This window comes from Lepidochelys olivacea, assembly GCF_965140295.1.
Source record: "Lepidochelys olivacea isolate rLepOli2 genome assembly, chromosome: 26".
NCBI classification, from domain to species: domain Eukaryota; kingdom Metazoa; phylum Chordata; order Testudines; family Cheloniidae; genus Lepidochelys; species Lepidochelys olivacea.
This window is the reverse complement of record NC_140436.1, coordinates 13,128,064-13,144,032: the sequence shown is the minus strand read 5'-3', so window position 1 is coordinate 13,144,032 and position 15,969 is coordinate 13,128,064. Positions and strand designations below refer to the sequence as shown.

Sequence of the window (15,969 nt, the reverse complement as noted above, 5' to 3'; positions counted from 1 at the left end):
AGCTCTCAAAGCGCTTTACAAAGGAGGTTGGTATCATTGTCCCCTTTTTACTGAAGGGGAAACCGAGGCACGGAGTGGCTAAGCGGCTTACCCAAGGTCACCCGGCAGGCCAATGGCAGAGCCACCTCTATCTGAGTCTCAATCCAGCACTTCAGCCACTGCAGCTGCCAGCACAGCTGATTTGCTGCAGCTAATCACAAAGATATTCACCAGCCACCATTCCCATTGTTCAGCCGGCTGTACCCAGGCAAAACGCTCAGTGACTGGCAGTGGGAGGTTTGCCTGAGTAGTAAGGACCATGCAGCATCTGGGTAAAGGAGCTTGGAAGTTGGTCCAGGGTGTTAGAATCAGGTTCATGGGCAGAGATGCCTTAGAAGTAAGCCTGGGAGCTGCTCGCATGCTCAAAGAGAGGGTCACAACCACCCGACGCCTGACCTGCCCCTTTATTGCCATTCTCAGTGCTCTTCAGCGCCACCTACGGGAAGTGTTAAAGAGTGACTTTGTGCCCCGCTGGTGCCCAGATGCCAGTCTCGGCTGTGCAACACTGGTGCGTCATTTGGGACAGTTAGCCCGCTGCGTGTCAACATTTGCTCCTGATCTCAGCCTGCCAAACCCGGGGCAGGATCTTATTTTTACTTACCCTGTCTTCAAACATCTTCTTATGGAAGTCTGATGGATGACTGTTAGTCAATGTGCAGCGGAGGCGGGAGTCACTGGACAGCCCAGGGTAGGTGACGGGCAAATCCAGAGTCAGCCGTGGCAGTTCAAAGCGTTGCTGATGCTGGCTGCAGATCTACAGTTATTCCCATCTGGTTCCTCTTGCCGTGCCACGTACAAGATGCAAATAGGGACAGAGAGATCCTGGCAGCTGCTTTTGTCTTTGTTCAAACATCCCCGACAAAGGAACCATCCCTATGCCAAGTTTACCTTTTGGGCCATTATTCCCTCTCTGTGACATGCAACACGGCCAGCCTACGGCTGCTAGTTTCCATGGAAACAGAACCCATAGCATCTCCCTTCCCTCTCACTCTCTCTTTTTTAAGGAAGCCAATTAGCCTAAAATAAAAATCCCTTTAAAAACGGGACTGGAACTAGCCGCTTCCTAGCATCCATGGAAAAACTTAAAGGGGAAGTTCTCCACTTCCAGGCACTGGAGGGAGAAAGACCTGGGCTCTGGGGTCCAGGAGATCCCAGCAAGTCTATTTTAGGTGCTTATCTGGCCCCCCGTTGTTGTTTTATCCACACAACACACCTGTGGAGCAAAGCAGTGCTGTTAGCCCCATTGTACAGGTGGGGACCTGAGGCACAGAGTCATAGAATCATAGAATATCAGGGTTGGAAGGGACCTCAGGAGGTCAACTAGTCCAACCCCCTGCTCAAAGCAGGACTGATCCCCGACTAAATCATCCCAGCCAGGGCTTTGTCAAGCCTGACCTTAAAAACTTCTAGGGAAGGAGATTCCACCACCTCCCTAGGTAACACATTCCAGTGTTTCACCACCCTCATAGTGAAAAAGTCCCGCAGGAAGTCTATGGCACAACAGGGAGATGAATATGGGTCTCCCAAGTACTAGCCCATTGCCCTAATCTTTCCTCTGAAAGAGCTTGGCATCACAGGAGATCCCTGCAAACAGATCCCTGTGCTTTGAGTGGCTGCATGCATGCTGCTCTAACTCACCCCTGCAAATAGACCCCTGTGCTTTGTCACAGGAGATTCCCACAAACAGATCTCTGGGCTGCGACAAAGGAGATCCCTGGAGGCGTTTCCCTTGTTACTGTGTCAGAAGAGATCTCGTCTGTTGCGTCTTAGGAGAGCCCTGGACGCAGTTCCCTGTGCTCTGTGCTAGAAGAAAGCCCTAAAAACAGATCCCTATTTTAATCCACTTCCAAAAATTCGCCTAAGGAACCGATCCCTGTTTTGTGTCTTGAAACAAAAGGACTCCCAGGGCGGGATTCCTGGATAACGGCAGATTCACACTGGCTTCACCGAAGCCTTAATTATAATGAACAACAACATGAACTGGGTAGAATCTCAAGAGCAAACGTTGTAAACAGAGGAGCCAACTTCATGCGCCATTAGACACTAGGGCGGGTGCAGTCTGCTGCTTTCCAAACAAGGTTCCCGTCGAAATTCTGTGCAGCACCGTTTCATGCTGACATCAAAGGCTTGATTCCAATAAACAAGCCGGAATACCCTGGCTGCAGCGATAGAAGTCAGCTTCCTTTGAAGAACATCCAAGCCGTACAGCTATTTCGCTGAGCCCTTCTATCGGGCCATGCATATGAGGGTCTCAAAGCACCGTACAAAGGCATGACTGTTTTAACTATTGTTTAGAGGGGGAAACTGAGGCACAGGAAGGCCAAGCGACTTCCCCAAAGCCATGCAGTCGGTCAGTAGTAGGAAAACAAACCAGGTGTCCTCACTCCCAGCCCTGTGCTGCATCGACTAGCTGTGAGTCCTTTCTGTTCTCCAGGCCAAATTCTGCAATGTCCTGTCCCACAATTTAGCTGCTCATTTGAGTAAGGGCTGCAGGATCGGGCCCTAATTTAAGAACTGATCCTGAAAGGTGCTGGGCATCTTTTCTGAGTACTCTCAGTATCCATTGACTTTAGTGGGAGCTGAAAGCCCTTCAGGGACCAAGTCCTTAGGCTGTCGGCTCTTTATGGCGGGGGCCTTGTCCTTCTCTATGTCTGTGGGCAGCCATGGACAGCCTGGAGCATTGTGGAGAAATAAATAACAATAGCCACCACTAGAGTTGGTCCAGGGCAGTTACTTCCCCACCTGGACTGGGAGGAGGGTGAGGCGGGGGGCTGAGTTTGGGTTTTTTGAGGCTAACCCAGGGTTTGGATCCACATCCCAGTTCAGATCCCCCAGGAGAACCTGGGCCCCAGAAGAGAAGGCAGGCGTCATGTGTATTTCTTATAAATCTCACGGGCACTTCAGTTTGCCAGCGTGATGTTATCCTGCCTGGCTGCAGAGAGCCAAATCAAAGGGAGGAAATGGACAGGAATCGAAACAGCGAGAAGGGGCTACCATAGGCAATATCAAGGGGAAACACCGGGGAAGGTATTAAGTGGGAAATGGCCCCAACCTGGTGCCCACTGGGCAGGCAGAGTTTATCCTTTCCAGGCCAAACCGAGGATCAAAGGGGCTTTGAAAACCTCAGAGGGGGTGTCTACATTGCAGCTGGGAGCATGTTTCCCAGGGCAGGTGGACAGAGCTGCTAGCTCTGCTCGAGCATGCTAAAACTAGCCATGTGGCTGCAGGAGCATGGGCCAGCCGCCCCAGTCCAACCGGGCCTGAGCCCCCGGGTACGTCCTCGGGCAGCCGGCCTGAGCCACCGTGGCCACGCAGCTATTTTTAGTCTCTACCCGGGCTGGGAAGCAACCTCCCAGCTGGAGCACAGAGGTTGCCTGAGAGACACACAGAAAGACACAGAGGCTTCAGTGGCGAGATGGGCGTAATTGGGCAGAAGGGAGCTTGCAAGGGAAGATTAAGTGGCGATAAGCAAATAGGCCTGTTTAGCTTTCGACCTGCGCTCTGCCTGCTTTGCTGAGACTATGCGGTATCTGTGTCACTGCAAAGCCTGGAGGATGAGGTTTGCAGGAGCTGAACCCAGTTGGGCCCATCGTGTTTGTACGGGTGAGAAATAGGAAAGGCTGCTGCCCAGAGATTCAGAGTGCTTGACCCGCGCAGTTCCATCTTTGAGAGAGGTGAAGGAAGTCAGGTCTGCCACCCACGGGGTGCCCTTGAGAGAGACCAAACAACTCTAAAGCGCAGGTCAGCCTGTGATCACGACAGCCCCACCAAGTGGCAATCTCAGCGACTCGTAAGACTTTGGCCCCATCTGAGCTGAGGATGGGCCGTGTTCGGTCCAGCTCCGAAGAGAGATGGGGATTTGAACGTGAGCCCCCTGAAATGCTGAGTTTGGGGTGCTGGTTTGGCTCAGTCTCTCCTGACAAGAAATACAATGTGCTGAAGGGCCCGCAGGCCAAGGCCAATGGAAGCAGACAGCTCAGCAGGGACCCAGGAGGGGTGTGGAGTTTGCATTTCACAGGGGCTTTGTTGACAGAAAGGCCATTTCAAAAGAGTAAGAGACAGGCAACGCGCAAAGACTCAGGAGTTTGGTCAGCTGGGTCACACGGTAATTGTGTGTGCTCCCTGACTGGATGAGTGAAAAGTTTGCAAATTTGGGTTCTGTTCGGGAAAGCATCAGAGACCCTGGGCTCCTTCTCTGTATCCCCTGAGACTGCAAACAGGGACCAGAGATGCCAAGGGAAGCATCGGCCCATCTCGTATTCACACCTGATTTCTGGAGCTCCTTGCTCCAACCGCAGTGAATAAATTCTGCAGTGGGATTTTAGCTTTTCGGGGCCCAGATGGAAGGGCAATGCAAGAACAGGGCAGAAAAAGTTATTTTAATGTTTCATCTTGTCTGGGTTGAGTCCTGCAACTAGCCTCAGGATCAAATGGGAAAATCCTTTTAACTTTACCAAAAAAAAACCCCACATTTTTTCCTTTGTGGCCAACGCTAACGCTGTGTGTGAAACTGAATGTCACTAGCGAGCCCTGGGGGGCCTGGGGCCAGATCCTTAGCAGATATAAATTGGCACCATGGGCAGTAGATTTACACCAAGTGAGGGACGGGCTCAGACTTCCAAGGCTCTGGCAGTTAAAGCTCATTGAGGGCAACTGGAAGCCAGCAGACCTGAACTGGGCCAGAGGGGGCAGAGTCTGACCTCAGTCACACCAGTGAAGGCTCTTGGCTTCACTGGATTTCCACCCTGGTGTCAATGAGCCCACATTCAGGTCCAGTCTCTCCATTTGTACAAAACACCACAGCAGCTCTCTGCTATCTGAGGTGCCTGTTCTTAATACTGCCCACCATTCAGCTCTCACAGCACCGTACAAAGACAGGGCACAGGGCCATTTTCCACATGGGGAAACTGAGGCACAGCAAGAGAGCAAATGGCTTCTCTCCCCCCCCTCCCCACTCACTCAGCAAGCTAATGGCAGGGGCAGGATGAGAACCCACATCTCCTGATTTACAACCTCACCCCCCCTGACTGCGGGAGCCCAGCATCCGTATCCAGAAAGCTTCGGTCTTTGGCTAAATGGGACTCCACGGGCAAGGGTTTGAAAAGGTTCAAGCCTCTGTTGAGGCCCCTGGCAGCATCATTTGGGGTGACATTCCACCCCCGCCATGCAGAGGGCCAGCCTAGGCCTCAGGCTGGCCCTCTGCCCAGCGGGGAGCTTTATCCAGCATGCTCAGCACCTCTCCTGATTTGACCCTAACTGCAGGACACTCACTGGCCGCTTGCCTGACGGGCTGGACATCTGCAGTGGAAACTGCTGCTGCCCACCCCCCTCGAACGGCGTGGGGGGAGGGGAAGACAGAAATGCTTCCCAGCCCCTGGCAACCCAACTCTCCCTAATCCACCTTAATCTCAGCAGCAGTGGTTAAAACCCACTCTCGCTTTTTAATCTCTGCCTGAACCTTCCTCACTCGCCCCCTCCTTCCCCTCCTGAAGCCAGCTCCAATCTGTCCTTTGTACTGCAGCACGTGGCATAGCGCCCCCCTCTGGTGTGCACGTAAACCCTGCAAAGCCCCTGGTGCTAGCCAGCATTATCTGTCCCTTTTCCGTTTTAAATGCATTTGCTCTTAATCACCGTGCAATATCCAGACACCGGACTGGAGGGGCTTCATTGCTACACAGAGCAAGCGAGTCATGGGATGTAGGATCAGAAGGGATCAACTGGATGATCAACTCCAGTGCCCTACTATTTCAGCCAGCCCTGTCATCGTCCGGTTCATAAACTTATCACGCTCCATCTTCTGCTCCTCTTGGGAGCCTGTCCCAGACCCTCCACCCTCCGCTGGTTAGGAGCCTTCTTTGGCTGAAAAAATTTCACCTGGCTCTGCTTTTTCATAGCCCCTGCTGCCTCTGAGCACAGCGGCAACCAGAATGATTCCAGAGCACACAGCCCAGAAGGCATGCCTGACCCACCAAGAGGCGGCAGAGGAAATGTATGTCCTGGAGGGAATGGCTTAAGGCTAGCTGAGCCACGGGTTTGAATTACACAGATTTCCTGGGCCCGTCAGTTCCAGCCCCACAGCACTGAGTCAGCCGGGTGCGGTGCTTACTCTGAGATCCAGTTCAATCCAATGAGAATGTACGTGGCCTGCCGTGGAAGCGCTGGAAAAGGGTGTGAGAGAGACAGATCCCCGAAGGGGTCTGTCAGAGGTTCTAGGCCAGTGTATGTGGGCTGTGGGCATGTGGGCGTGTGCCAATGTGCGCCAGCTAGCATGTGTGTGTGTGTCGATGCATGTTTGCACATGTTTGTGCGTGGGTGGGCATGCACCTACATGTCTGAGGCAGCGTGGCTTAAAGACTCACTGTGTGACCTTGGGCTGTCACTGCTCCGTGCCTCAGTTTCCCCAGATGTGCAGTGCAGCTCCCTCTCAGGGGATGGGAGGGCTGAAGCTGTCAGCATCTGTGGAGGGCTTGGAAGAAGCACAAATGGGGAGCGCTGGGGCTGCTAATGAGCCCCTTTCACTGCTGGGATGAGCCTCTCTGCTCAGGCAGAGGAGCTGGCTGGAGGAGCCCTCGCTGGGCGGACGGGCTGGGGAAGGGTTGACATGAGGGTCTCCTTAGCAGAGTGCTTTCCCTGGTAACTGGGGCTGTCAGCGGCTCTCTCCAGTTAGCTTCCCCCTGCACGGCTGACTTGAGCGATGTCAGAAAGTGAGCAGCTTCTCCCCAGCCCGCCCCCACTGTACAGACAAACCGCCCAGCAACGCTCTTGGAGGGGAAGATCCCTGCCACGCTTCTGGAGCCCTTTGGCTTTCCTGAAGCATCGCGGCAACCAGGATGTTAGCGAGAGTCACTGTCCTAGGAGAGTAGGAACAAGACAGGGTGTGGGGGGTGTCTATTACCAAAGACAAAGGCCCAGGTCCTCAAAGGTATTTAAGTGCTGAACTCCAATGGGCCAATGCTCTTTGCACTGCTGCAAAGCCTGCAGACATCAGTGGTAAGACTTGGTCCCCCATCCCTTCTGCAGCCTCTATTCCTGTAGTATCCGAGCACCTCCCAAACATCAGTGTTGGCACAACCGGGACATGGGCGGTCTGGCCTAGCGGGTAGGACCAGGAGTCAGAATGGTCAGAGCACGAGCCGGGCCTGGTGGCTGGAGCAGGAGCCAGGGCCAGAAACCGGGAGTCAAGCCAAAGGTCTGAACCAGAGTTAGGAATCGGGAGGCTAGTCAGAGATCGCAGTTGGAGTCAGGGATCAAGAGTCAAGCCAAGGAACAGAGCCGGGCTCCGAAGCAGGGAACAAGAGCAGGGTACTGCCAGGTTGCACAGACAGCTTCCTGGAGCACCCTCCATGGTTAAAGGGCATGCTTGGCCCAATCAGGGGCCATGGAGGGGCTGCCGATCAGGTTTGCCTTGATGGTGGCTGTGCTGGGAGTGGAGGCGTGTCCCAGGCTTCTTTGTGCTGAGACACCCAAGGATTTTCTCCCCCAGTAAATTGTGGGGGAATTTGTCGGTTCATTGGGGACAATTCTGGGAAGGGCGCTGGAGGATTGGAAGCACTCAAGTGAGTTTTGCCTGCTTCCTCGTTGCGGAGTGGTTATGGAGCTCTAACCCATGCTCAAAGCTGGATCGGCTAGTCTGGACTTAAAGCACCTCCAAACCCGAGTCAGAGGTACTGTGTGCACAGTAGGGAGTTTGGGCTAAAACCCAGATAAGATCCTGTGACCATCTGAACCTCTATGTTCACCCTTTTGCAAGACTGTGATACATTTTGTGAGGCTGAAAACTCGTAATTTGCTGATTATTATTGTCCTAGTAAAATATGTGTAGCGAGTGTATGTAAAATTGTAAGACTCTACTGTGTGATATTACTAAGGCATGTCCCAGGTCTGAGGAGCCGTCACAAACCAGTTCCCCAGAGACAAAAGGCTAGCTGACACCTTGGCCAGAAATCAAATGGACACCACTTGGTTAAGTGATCATTCTTTGGCAGGAAAGAGCGTGTGGGTAAAAGAGCAACATCTTGACAAAGAAACAGCTTGGGGTTCCCGTCTACACAGACTTTCTGTCTCCTCAACCTCAGCCGGAGGTGATTCTCAAAGAAGAGAAAGAATTATAAGAAGGGAGAGAAGATATCCCAAATTATCTCCCCCTTTCTCTCTACCCATAGCATCAACAACATCCGAAGAACAAGGAAGCAACACTGGACTGGAGGAGAGAGCCTGACTGAAAGAAATTCAGCCAGTGAGACTGTTGGAACATGGGGGGAGAGAGACTTTGCTTTGGATTCACTTAGCTCATTAAGTTGGCATTAGTTGCATTTTATTTTTATTTTCTTGTAACCAGTTCTGACTTTTATGCCTCCTTACTTGTAGTCACTTAAACTCTATCTCTGTAGTTAATAAATTTGTTTTATTGTTTTATCTAAACCAGTGTTTGGGAATCTCCATTTGGGAGAACAGAATTTGTGCATATCATTTTCTATTAATGAAATGACGGACTTTATATGAGCTTGTATTGTCCAGGGGGGAGCTGGGCAGTACAAGAGACACATTTCTGCGGGAAAGGCCAGGACTGGGAATTTGCTAGTGTTGCTCCTCAGTGTAATTCATGAGTGGCTGCCCGTAGCGCTCAGACACTATGATTAGGAGTAACTTACATGCTGGAGGCTGTGTGTGGGCAGACCAGGGGTGGTAGCTCTCACAGAAAAGCAGTGTAAAAGTGTGGAGAACTGAGGGATCCAGATTGTACCCTGGGTAATGTCACAGATCCTGGGCTAACTGTGCAGTGAAGACATACGCTGAGAGGTTAAGTGAGTTGCCCAAGATCACACACAGAGCCTATACCAGAGCAGGACATTTGTAGTTTCTCCCCAGTCCCTTCCTCTCCAGCCTGGGCCTCTGACATGGATCCATGAGGGCGGATGCCTTAGGAACCCACTGTGTTTTGAGAAAATTTAGAGGATTTACCCCAACCACCACCGCCCCTCACCTATCCCTCCCCTCCAGAACATAGAGCCAGAATGGATGCACAAAGCAGCAAGCAAGCCACAGTTAGAAAAGGGGCCAGTGCTTTAATGGCATCAGCATCCTCCAGCACTGTCACCCCTTTGTACCCTAAATCCCAATGCTGAGGCGTTCCAGGATGGGTTAAAATACAACAGGACAGTGGTAGCCTGCCCTTTGGCAGAAAGAAGTCCAGAGAAGCACAAGGACCCATCTTCACCCCAGAGAGAGTCAGACCAGTTTCCTTTCGGTGCCAAGAGTTGGGGACAGAAGGGGCGATCTCCCAGCTGGGGGTCGAATTTAGACCCGTGTCCTCTCCTCTGGCAGCAGGGACCGTGCACCACCTGGAGAAGTCTCCAAAGACCCAGGTAGGTTTTCACCCAAGCAGCAGTGACAGGACGTTCTGTGAGCCTGGCGCTCCAGAGCCAGCCGGGGACAGCAGACATAGAAGCAAGAGTCCCGGCAAGAGCCCTGACCTGGGAAGCAGAGATGAGCCCAAGCTGCAAAACTGAGATCTGGATTTCACATCCCCCCTTCCCCCATCTGGTTGGATCTGTGGAGCGGAGGTTTGTGTGTGGCCCATTAGTGAGACAATGACTAGGGTGCCGGGTTCAGATCCAGATCTGGGCTTTGGCAGCACTGGGGAGTGTTTGGCTCTGGGGATCTGGTCCAGGCTCATCTCTAAGGGGACGAGCCCTGACCAGTCATCAGGTTGTATATGCATCCTCTTAACCGCCAATAACCTGAACGAGTGAGAGCCCTGCATTCTGGCAGTGCTGCCTGTGGGATACACGGGCAGGGATTGTGCACGGTGGATTTAGCATTACAGCCCAGTGTGTGTGTGTTTGCAGAAGACCAGGGAGGAAGATGAGAGCCATGCAGGCTCCCTCTCAGATCCTAAGAAAAACTTGCTGGAACCATAGAGCAGCCTGAAGCTGGGAGGAAGCCGCAGACATGAATTAACCCAGGAGGAAACATGGGCATCGGTGGGTTTTAATGGCTCCCCTTTGGGATGGCTGGAGATGTCAAACCCTGGAGGGGTGCTGCTATGCGGCACGAATTTTCCCTTCTGCCTTGCCATGCTGGCGCTGCAGGGAGTGGGGGTCAGCAGAGGGGGGTACTTGGGAGAAAGAGCTGAGGGGTGGGATATCCAATGCGGGAGTCATTGCAGGAGTCTCTTCCAGCAGCTCAGAAGTAACATGGGGAGGGCGAGGCAGAGTGGAAGGGAAGTGTCTCTGATGGGGGCGGTTCTGGCGTTGGGAGGAATCCAGGCACTTTCCCCAGGAGACCTACAAGTGAAAGGACTCCTGAGCAGTTACTGGGGAGATATGAATAGACTGGACCCCCCAGAACACCTGTGATGGAAACCTATGGGAGAACTCGGGGGCAGCTTCGACTCAGCGGGGTGGGCGACCTCCAGAAATATTCGCAACATGGCAGCTTGGTATCCACAAAGAGTCCCATGGCACTAAGGATCCCCAAGAGAAACCTTAGTTCGGGGTCCAGGAGCTCTGAAGAGGACCTGCAAAAGAGAGGTCCAAGAACGTCCATCCCCAGGTGACATCAAGGTCCAAAAGCCCACCTAGAGCTTGCCTGGGACCAGTGGTCTGGAATTCCAGGACTCCTGGGGAGCCCCAGGACTCTCAGATTCAGGAGTCCTCCACCACAGAGATTGGAGTGCCCAAATTAATTAGTTTCCCCCTTACCTGGAGATGCCGGAGACCTCTTCCTATAGCTTGAGAGCTGTAACGCGGGGGATGTGGAAGGGATAGGTCTCCTCTGAGGCAGTAGAGCTGCAGGTGGTGGGGAAGAAAAGGAGGGAGCTTAAGGGAGAAGCCAGTATTATCTCTGTTGTCACCTTGCAGCCAGATAAACAGCTGCCAGGCTCTGCCCCAGAGGAGGCAGCATTACTCTAGTGGGTAAAATGACTTTCTCTTTGTAGAGGACTTCAGGGGCCTTAAGAACGTACAGTAACAAGGGGCATGGGAGAATTCAGTGAGCTGAGCTTGGATAGGCCTGGGGCAGGCTGTGGTTCAGGACGGTAGTTACCCGTTTGTCCTTAATCTGCCTCTGAATTATGCACCGCAATTCCTGGATCTATCCCGTCCTCTCAGGGAACTGAGCCCTGGGCAGAAGAGCTGACAGAGCCTTGCAGCACTTAACTAACCCCTGTGTGCAATGGTGCATGGACCACACGCAGGTCCAGTGCACAGGGGTGGCATTCACCCTACGTGTACGGGGACGAGGGCCTACGGGCTCCAGGCACGTTTGAGGGGGAGCCCTCGAGGGCAGTCGGGTGGAGTGTTGGGGGGTTAACCCTTTCTGTTCTCCTGGGCCAACACTCCAGATGTGGCTGCACCTAAGAACAGGAAATAAGTGCCCTGCACTTGTGCCCCCTGCAGGCTGCATCAGGCGCTGTCACGGCATTCTGCGAACAGGTAAAGCTCCGTGTATGCACAAGAACTGTGACTCTGTGTCCAAGGATTCAAGGAGCGCACAAAGGGGGACACGATCCAAGGGATCCGTCCAATGGGCTTACTGGACACAGGATTGCAGGGATCAGAGATCCATCCAGTATGCCTGTAAGGCGCAGGACTGGATCAAAAGCAAATGGAACTTTATCCATCTCCCTCTTCGTTTCCTCGACCCCTGATTGTGGCCCTTGGCCTCAGTCCATCCCACCTATAGGTAAATACCCCTCTGTATCGAGGTGCTGCTGGGCTCCTGCCGAGCATCTACATGGAGAGACACCGGAGGACCTTAGCTGGGCACGTGCCCAGGGTTGCCAATGCTGGGCCTATTGATGGGGCATTTACAGGGGTGGCTCACATGCGGTCCCTCTAGGAGCACGTCTACACAGCAGCCAGGAGGTGTGATTCCCAGCTGTGCCCGTACGTCTCCTCCAGCTGGGAACAACACCTGCCAGCTGCTGTTCGGTGCATTCCCCCTTCTTGTGGTTCCCTTGCTGTCCTGGCATGGGGAGGACACGGGTGGAGCACAGGGCCCAGCACCCACAGCGCCTGCCACTTACATTAGCCGGTTCCTGATGGGGCGGAAGTGCTTGGTAAGTTTGATAGCGAAGATGATGCTGGGGATGAGGAATAAGGTGCAACAGCCCAGGCTGAACCAGAAGGCGTTCTGGAAGGACACAACAAATACCCTGATCGGCTCCATTGGGCGGGGCATGGGGGGGAGAGAGCAAAACCCCACCCCGGGGGGGAACCAGCCCCTCGGTTACTCTGGATACAGATGGAAGCAGGTTGGACAGAGAGCCTCTAACCCTTTGCTCAAGGGACAATTTCTGGGCCTGATGAAGGCAATGGAAGTTTGGTCACTGCCCCGATGCCATTAGCTTCTGGCCTGCAGTCGCCACCTTACTCCATAGAGGGGCTGTAAGAGGCATGCCCTGTGGGGTCCTAACTCAGAGGGATTCACTGGCTGGTAGTAGGGAGCCTATGACACACAGTGGAACAACTCCGAGACCATCCAGCAGAGGGCAGTGGCATGCATGTGCTCACACACACACACACACAGTAGCCAGTGCATGCCAATATTTATCGTTTCCTAGGTCCGTCCGTAGACGGTCCCCCTCCTGCTGCCAGATCAGGGAACTGGGAAATCCTGCCATGCAATGAATCTTTGGAAGCCCTTCTCCCCACCCTTCTGAGGAGAGTACCCTGGGCGGTACATAGACACCCCCAGGCTGGCTGCTTTCGTCTGGCACTGGCCTATCTCAGCCAAGACTGCATCTTCCCCTGGGCAACTTAGGCTGCTCAGACAAGATTAGACAGCCTCATTTATCCCCTCTCTGCATCTGTTGTCTCTGGCAGCACCACGACTGGGCAATGAGATAGAGGGAGATGGGGTCACAGGAGACAGGGTGGGGTGGAGGGGCTGATTTCAATTACTAACAGCTGTGGAGGACACGGTGTGAGAGGTCAGTCAGGGTGGCGCCCGCGTCCCCTGACATCAACAGGAGCGGATCTGGCTTATGCCAGGACCGAGATAGTCGCAGCAAGGACCGCGCTGGCCCCCGGGCTGCATCTCATTTTCTGTTCCATTCACATCCCTTTGGTGGAAGCAGCGTGGCCTAGTGGATCGGGCGCTGGATTAGGTATCGGGAGACCCGGGTGCTCTCCCTCAGTGACCTTGGGCAACCCACTGTCTGTGCCTCAGTCTCCCCTCCCACCCCATGTCTATTTAGACTGTGAGCTCTAGGGACAGGGACTGTCTTACTATGTACCTGTGCAGTCCTTTGCACAGTGAGGCCCCAATTTCATGGCCCCAATTTCATGCCCACTCAACCCTGGCCAGGAACAGATTCCTCGGGGCAGGGAGGAATGGGGTCTAAGCCCAAGGCAGCAGCAAGGAGTGGCAGGTCCTGCTGTCCTTACCCAGGGCTCGGCGATGCGGTCGCACAGGATCACCCGGCCGTTATCCAGCGCCGTAGCGAGGGGCTGGCAGGAAGCCACGTCCTCAGTCAGCTAGAACAAAAGAGGAGACAGCGAGTTATCCAGGCAGTGACCTGGGTGGAGGATGACAGTCACCAACCCAGTTGTGCTCAGATACCCAACCAGCTGGTCTTTGCCGGCCAGCTCTGATGCACTCTCGGGGCTCGGTTCTCCGCAGAGCTGGGCATGGCAGGTGCTGCGCTGGCCGTGACAATGGGAGCCAAGCCCTTGACAGGGCTCACTCACGTTCACAGTTGGCATCCATCACCCTAATCTCCGAACACCCCACAAGGACCTGGAGGTCCATCCCCATGGTGGCAGGTGTTCTGTGGGGAATCAGTGGAGGGGGCACTGGAGTGGGACACAATTTCCAGCTCTGCCACTACTGTGCTGAGTGATCTCAAGGCAAGTCATTTTGTTCCCCGTGCCTCGGTTTCCCCTGCTGTAATGGGGGGCAAAGACATGGACGTCGTTTGTAAAATGCTTTGAGACCTATGGCTAAAAAGTACTGGGAAAGAGGTCGGGATTGTTATCTCTATTTCAAATCAGGGGAAACCGAGGCACAGAGCGACAACAAGCAGCTTGTTCACGGTCACACAGGGCCAGGAATCGAACCCATGCTGCAGGCCAGCCCTTTAACCACAAGAACATCCCATGGGGTACTTGCATAGCCGCCCCACTCGGTTACATGCTGCCCTGTAGCATTGGAGGGGGCTTCAAAATAAGAATGCCTTCGGGGAGATCATTCTCCAAGTCTGTCACTTCGACCATAACGCCCTTTGCCGGCTCCTTCTCTATTGTACCGAACATCAGATACTTGTCTTCACTGTCCAGGACCTTTGTGACCGATCTCCGTCCTATCACCTCTCATTCAGTATTGAAAGGTCGACTCCCTCCGCCTACGGGTCACGATCCCACCCACCACTGCCCACTCATTACATTTCAAACAAGCCCCTTCCTGCTTTCTCCCGCACTGCCCCTCACTCTGGGCAGGCGCTCCCTGGATTCATCCACAAAACTCACTCACTAGCCTCCTTCAACCTCTCCTTTGCCTTGATGCCAACAAGAAACTTGACACCGGTTAGGCTGAGACCCCAGCTGCCTGCCTCCATCTGGTGTCTCTTGTCTTACGGCAGGGCTGCACTGAATTCTTCCCCCGAACTCGCTGCCGCCTCCCGGGGACGTGGATTACTGGGGAACGCCTCCCATCACTGCAGTAAGTGTCTACACTGAGTGCAGCTGCAGTGTTTTGAAGATACAGCCTTAGATTGTCACCACTTTGCTCTGTGTCTGTACAGCACCTAACGCAATGGGCTCCTGGTCTGGGACTGGGGCTCCAACCCGCAATGGTAATACAAATAAATCACAACAGCAGCAACCCTTGCTCTAACGGGGCTCCTCTGCGGACGTTGGCACCTACCGTGCGTCTCACCCAGTTCAGGTACTGCGAGAAATAGCCCAGTTCTTTCCTTGTGAAGCAGCTGATCTCCTGCAGGAACAGAAGGCAGCCTGAAGGACACACATTGACTCCCAAAGGGCTGGTGAGGAAATCAGGGCCCCAGGGCGCAGCCTGGCCCAGAGTAGGCTCACACAGGCTTTGGGTTTGCTGGCTGGATCTCCAGCTACCCAGGATCTGCCCCATTGTAGGTCATGCTACCTCTCTTGGTTTGCAGTCCCAGATGCCCCAGCAAGCATTGGGTTTGTAGGCAGGGCCCATGGAGCTGCTTACGGAGCAGGAGTCGTCCCCCTCCCCCTATGCAGCCATCTCTGCGGTTTCCTCCAGCTGATTGCTGCACCCCAGCCCAGCATGCTGCAGGGCTAAGGTCCCCTCCTCACTCACATGTCTCAGGAGCCGCTGCACCTGCCCCGGGAGCATGGTCTCGACCAGGGCGATCTCAGCCATCGTCCGTTTCAAGAGGGGCTGGTGGGAGAAAGGGGGTGGGGAGGAGAGAGGCACCTTAGAGGGCACTGGAGAGCTGAATGGTGCTAGGAATCATGGGGAGGGAGGGAGATTGACCTCTGAGGTGGGGAATTCTGGGAGCGGAGTTTCTAATTAAGAATGGAGAGGTAGGATTATCATGCAGCAGCATGAGAATTAACTCGCTGATCCTCACACCAGCCACGGGAAAGAGGTAAATGTCACTATCCTCATGTAACAGGTGGGGAAACTGAGGCACGGAGTGGGGGGAGGGGGGTAGGGTGGGACCTAGGACACAGGAATTCCTGGCTTCTGACACCAAGCTCCCACGTAGCTAGGAATGTATCTAGGTTCTTCTATGGCGCCAGGTATCTCCCTGGTATCTGAGCACCTCCCAGTGTTTATAAAGTGTGCCCGGAAGCCACTGGGCAGGGTGTGACACACGTCCTCTTCTGTGTGTCAGCCACGGGGGTTCATGGCTACAGAAAAGCCTGACTTTTGAATTTGGGTTGGGGGTTACGGGGCAGGCCTTGGCTTGATTTTTGGTGTTGCTCAAGGTGGTGC

The 15,969-nt window shown here is 53.9% G+C and overlaps 2 protein-coding genes across 3 annotated transcripts in view; both read right to left on the bottom strand.

Moving 5' to 3' along the window:
• The window catches only part of KCNIP3 (potassium voltage-gated channel interacting protein 3), an 82,876-nt gene extending 81,856 nt beyond the window's left edge, over positions 1-1,020 (bottom strand). The window contains exon 1 of the mRNA XM_084615333.1: positions 641-1,020. Coding sequence (XP_084471459.1) covers positions 641-655 — 15 coding nt within the window. The 5' untranslated portion in view covers positions 656-1,020. The remainder of the gene's footprint in view (positions 1-640) is intronic.
• Positions 1,021-9,033: 8,013 nt separating this feature from the next.
• The window catches only part of PROM2 (prominin 2), a 31,145-nt gene continuing 24,209 nt past the window's right edge, over positions 9,034-15,969 (bottom strand). Inside the window, exons 19-24 of one of the 2 annotated variants that reach the window (XM_084615366.1) lie at positions 15,328-15,408; positions 14,908-14,976; positions 13,431-13,520; positions 12,068-12,174; positions 10,743-10,829; positions 9,034-10,558 (exon numbers count right to left, since the gene is read on the bottom strand). In XM_084615366.1, the coding sequence (XP_084471492.1) occupies positions 10,766-10,829; positions 12,068-12,174; positions 13,431-13,520; positions 14,908-14,976; positions 15,328-15,408 (411 nt within the window). In that variant the 3' untranslated portion in view covers positions 9,034-10,558; positions 10,743-10,765. The remainder of the gene's footprint in view (positions 10,559-10,742; positions 10,830-12,067; positions 12,175-13,430; positions 13,521-14,907; positions 14,977-15,327; positions 15,409-15,969) is intronic. The other variant, XM_084615367.1, reaches the window with a different exon arrangement.